Here is a 5,218-nt window from a genome sequence, read left to right as displayed (position 1 = left end):
ATTGTGTGTTTACATATTCAACCCTTCCAATATATGACTCTCTTCATTGACGATGGTTGCCGCTAATCCTGTGAGGGCTTATCAGGACGACTTCTAGATTGTCTATTACTCGCTCTGTTCAATAATGTGTGCGTATATATATTTTTGAAAAGTCAAACTTTAAAAAATTTGACCTAGTTATTAGAGATAATTGTTTATATCTACAATACCAAATACATCTCATAATGAATCTAATGTAAGTTTGGCATTCTAGATGCAAAAAAAATTCTCCGTAAATTTGGTCAAAGTTTGTGATGCTTGACTTTTAAAAAAATCTATATGCACTACATTATGAAACAGCGTGAATAGAATAAAGTTTGTTTGCTCCGATGGGGGAGGGGCAATAGTCATGGATCTGGGTGTAATTTTTGTTACCTCTCGAATGTTATTTGTACTGACATGATTGATTTCTTGAGAGCTAGTAAAAGAAAACGTTTGCATAAGACTGCGTAGCTGTAGCATTTTTACTTAGTGAGTGAAGTGAGGTCAAGTCCAGGCGGCGGATCTGGCATCTCGCCAAAGCAATCCCCTCGCTACCTCGCCGCTGCCACATCTCGCCGCCGCCGCACCTCTCCGCCGACTAAATCACCCATTGAGAGGAGCTGCACTGCCAAGCCCTACCATGAGCGCAAGAGCGGAGATGTCTCCCCGCCGCCGCCGCCGCCGCGCCTCTCCGCCGCCTGCCTCTCTGCCGGACGACGACGACATGCTCCGGGAGATTCTCCTCCGCCTCCCCCCGCGGCCTTCCTCCCTCCCGCGGGCCTCCCTCGTCTCCAAGCGTTGGCGCAGCCTCGTCGCCGATCCCCAATTCCAACGCCGCTTCCGCAATCACCACGGCAAGCCTCCTCTCCTTGGCTTCTTCGTCGAAGACCGTCGCTCCTGTCCGTTTTTTCCAATGCTGGGCCGACCGGATCGCATCCCCCGCGCTCGCTTCTCCATGCCTCCCAACAAGGACGACCGTATCCCCGGCGCTCGCTTCTCCATGTCTCTCAACGGGGACAACCGCATCGTCGACTGCCGCCACGGACTTGTACTTTTCCTCGGCCGCGGCCCGCCGCACCACCTACTTGTGTGGGACCCCGTCGCCCGCGAGCAGCGCCACCTGTTCCTCCCACCAGAGCTGGACCAGTTGAGCTTCTTCAACGCAGCGGTGCTTCGCCCTACCCGTGGCCATTTCCAGGTGGCCCTGATAGCATTTGCAGGAATAACAAGATTTTCCGCATGCCTTTACTCATCGGAGACTGGCATATGGGGCAATATCAACTCACTGGAGCTGGAATCGCATATACTACCTTTGGAAGGAGCCGGTACTTTGATTGGTAATTCCCTATGCTGGTTACTTCGGGTGCTTCCTCACTATGCCATACTTGAGTTTGATCTGGATACACAGAGCCTAGCTGTGGCAGAGCTGCCAGCACTCGAAGGCGACCAAGAATTAAGGATTATACCTGCCGAAGATGGTAGGCTTGGCTTCATCCATGTCTCGCAATTCCATGCCCAATTATGGAAGAGAAAGCCCGATTCTGATGGTTTGGCTGTATGGGTGCTTGATAGAGCTATTGAATTCGAGGAGCTCAGATCAACTTACAAGGGAGACTCTATCACTTTAGTGGGTTTCGCCGAGGAGAGTAATGCAGTCCTTGCACTGACAGTTTCTGGTGTCTTCATGGTCTATCTCCAGTCAGTGGAGTTTAAGAAAATTTCCAACGTGAGGTCCAATTTTACCTATTATCCATTTGCATGTTGCTATGCTGCAGGTAATAGCCAAGCCTTCACTACTTCACAGTGTTATACATAAATTTAATTTTTAGTAATTAGTTGCTGAAATGCCTATCATGTCATGTCCTTGAGTCTGATGATTGAAGTTCAAATCACATCAATTTTTCCTTATGCTGCCTGATGAATTCTTTAAAAGAAAATAGTACGTAAGGTCACTGTTCTTTTTTCTGTTGGTCATATGTGTAAATTGTGTTTCAAATGTAGTATTATGTGCCTATCTGAAGTCTATATCTTTCAGCACCGGATACATAACAGTTGGAAATCGTTGCAATAGTTCTTGTCCCTTGTGGAAGAGCCCTTCTGAAAAAAAAAATTAAAATAGGCCGAACCTATTTTATTTCTTGTTAGGTTTATATTTGGCATGTCTTAATTTGTTCTGCTTGGTTTGACAAGGAATTGAGTCTACCAAAGATGATTTCTAGAATGTACTCTCGCGGGAATTTCGTTATGGTAATATTCAGTACTGCCGCAGTTCTCTTGACAATGTGACACATGACAGTCAAGAATGGAAGAGAACTTAATGGAAGCTGAGATCGAACCAACCGAATGTGTAACTCCATTGACACTTTTTGAAGCTTAAAGCTAGTTACACTCTTTCACTTGGAAGCTGGAACCGATTGAACAAATTGAAGTTCTATTTTATGTTTTATTAAATATTTTCCTGAAGTGAGGAGTCTATTTGCACTAGAGAATAAATAACTCTTTTTATGGCTCATGTTGCTTTTCTAAGATTACATAACCATGCACCTCTCAGTTCACCTAGATATCCCATTGTAATTCTCTCTTCTATCGATGGTTTTCAATCGGAATTGTCATTGGTTCCTGACTTATTATGCTCGTAGGAACTGGCATTCTTGATGGACATGATGGAGATGAAGTGTTGAACAATATGTGAGATGGTTGTTTGGTGAGACATGCTAGTATGATGTGATCACTGAAAAGGTGCTGTAATATTATCTCCTAGATGTGTCCATGGGGATATGATATCTATGCTAGTTTACAATTTGTTGCCGAGCTTTGACTGATACTTTTTTCCTATGCGTATTAACTCCTTTCGTAATTTGTACCCACCCACTACTTTGCCTAAGTACTCCCTCTGTAAACTAATATAAGAGCGTTTAGAACACTAAAATAGTGATCTAAATGCTTTTATATTAGTTTACGGAGGGAGTAATTGATAATTAGATATACTAGGACATAAGTAATTCAGAATCCTAGTTAGTACAGCTTCCTTAGCACACACTTCTAAGTATCTCTAGTCAAGTCAGATGTTGCTTTTACTTTATATGAATTCAATTTCTCAATTTGATCACTACTATATCAATAGTTTATATATTATTACATTGACTGGTTCATAAATAAAAATATTTCCAGGTTATATGAATTTATAATTTTATATGGCGATATTATATATTGTTAACTTCTGATGGTAATGAAAATGGTGGTCGAAGGCATAAAGCACTGTTTTGACTTCTAATGCAACTTATGCAAGCCATGCAAAGTTATAAAATGGCATCCATTCTGGGCTGAAAGAAATGTTATTTTATGAGTTGATAAAGTATCTGCCAATACTAGTTCCTTTGTGAGTAGTTCTGCTTGAGCTTATATATAAGAAGTATACCATGATTATAACTAATCAAGCCGAATGTTTTTACTTTATATTGTCTCGCCATTTATTCCCCCAGTATTATTTACATTATATTGTGCATGCCGTAAAGGGGAGCCTTGGCGCAGCAGTAAAGCTGTTGCCTTATGACCATGAGGTCATGGGTTTGAGTCCTGGGAACAGCCTCTTGCAGAAATGCAGGGAAAGGCTGCGTACAAAAGACCCAAAGTGGTCGCACCCTTCCCCGGACCTTGCACAAGCGGGAGCGACATGCACCGGACCGCCCTTTTTGTGCATGCGTGGTATTCTAGATGGTTGCAGTATTTGCCCGCCGTACACTAAGGCACCATATAACTGATTTGATTGTTGTTATGCAGGTATGGCTAAGTTGCAGGAATGGCTTATCGGTATTAGGTTCCTCCATTTTGTATTTTCTGGTGTTGTGGCCAGTGATGGTCCATTCCATCTGAAAATCGGTCCGTTGTGGTATGTACTCCCTCCGTTCGGAATTACTTGACGTAGAAATGGATGTATCTAGACATTTTTTAGTTCTAGATACATCCATTTCTGCGACAAGTAATTTGGAACGGAGGGAGTAGTACTTATCAAGTGTGAAGCACACCTGCAGGAAGCCAGGAACGAACTGGAAACAGCAGAATCTAGATATTTTCAGAGGCTAGTTTCTCACTCTGCCCAGTAGCTAGCGGTGATGGTCACTTTCAAATCTTTCTGTAAGATGGTCTTTGTAGACTGAACCGATATGGTCATTTTCAGATCTTTCTTTCAGAGATTGTTGCAGGGATGTGGAACACTACGATGATACATACTGCTGCATGCTGCTGGTGGCGTGAAACGTACGGAGGGAAGGTGAAAGACTGAAACCAGAAGTTTCACCCTGTACCTTTTCCTTGTGCAAGTGAGTTAGAGCATCTACTCCGCAAAACACCCCTATACGTCTCTCTGTGCGGACCGGTCACGAAATTGCCACCCAACCAGACACATTATACCTAGCCCAAACTTTCGGGCTGTGTTGGATCAGCCCACCCTGACCCCACAAATACCTCGTCCCTATTCGCATGCTAGACCAAACTCCACTCAACTTTCAGACCGCTCTGCTCCGTCCCTCTTCCGCCTCCCCTCCTAGCTCCTCTCTAGTGATCTTCGACCTTCTTCGGCATCATGGGCAGCGAATCCGAGTCCGGCAACTCCGGTTCCGTTGACTGGGAACTTGTCCCCTGTGGGGAGGAGGAGGAGTTAGTCGTTCGGCTGGCTCTTTGCCGGCCCTGGGAGGAAAGCCGAGCTCCACCATCGGAGTCGCTTTGGCAGGAATTCATTGCTATCGTGCAAGTGTGGCTTGGATCCGGCGACACGAGGCGCATGACAGCGACAGATCCGGAGGTGGCTAGCCTTGCAACTTCTGCGGTGGCATCTCGTCCTGACAACGGCCTGCTCCGAATCCAAATGCGCATGGCCAGGGATGCCGAGGCCAAGGCCGGGCATGCCCGCCGTGAGAGGGTGAAGGCACGCCACACTGCGGAGACCGAGTTGCATTGTGTCTCGTCGGACAAGCCCGCGGAGGACCAGGCCACAGAGAAGGCCCATTCCAGGATCCTAGCCCGCGGACACCTACCCTCGCACTAGAGCAAACACAGGCAGTTGTGACTGGCCGGCATGCCCCCCAAAGAGGACGACGGCGATGTCAACACCTACAACTCCAACAGTGAGCAGATCCTCTTCGACCTTATTGCATCTTCGTTCGCTACGTGGACAAAGAGGACAAAGGGAAAGGGAAAG

General features: G+C 45.7%; 1 protein-coding gene across 2 annotated transcripts; it reads left to right on the top strand.

Annotated features, from left to right (window-relative positions):
- Window positions 1-526: 526 nt before the first annotated feature.
- LOC119278282 lies at window positions 527-4,210 on the top strand. 2 transcript variants are annotated; one of them, XR_005137676.1, is made up of 4 exons: window positions 527-1,796; window positions 2,661-2,760; window positions 3,802-3,910; window positions 4,053-4,210. XR_005137676.1 is itself a non-coding variant. In XM_037559644.1 (3 exons), exons 1-2 carry the CDS (start codon window positions 662-664, stop codon window positions 2,711-2,713), a joined length of 1,188 nt encoding a protein of 395 aa, XP_037415541.1. In that variant the 5' UTR covers window positions 527-661; the 3' UTR covers window positions 2,714-2,760; window positions 3,802-4,210. The 2 variants fall into 2 exon arrangements, 1 of the variants encoding a protein (XP_037415541.1); XM_037559644.1 differs by having other exon boundaries at window positions 3,802-4,210.
- Window positions 4,211-5,218: the final 1,008 nt, after the last annotated feature.

The sequence above is a fragment of the Triticum dicoccoides genome, chromosome 3B, assembly GCF_002162155.2.
Source record: "Triticum dicoccoides isolate Atlit2015 ecotype Zavitan chromosome 3B, WEW_v2.0, whole genome shotgun sequence".
Taxonomy (NCBI): domain Eukaryota; kingdom Viridiplantae; phylum Streptophyta; class Magnoliopsida; order Poales; family Poaceae; genus Triticum; species Triticum dicoccoides.
The sequence above is the reverse complement of the archived record's forward strand: the minus strand, read 5'-3'. Positions and strand labels throughout refer to the sequence as shown.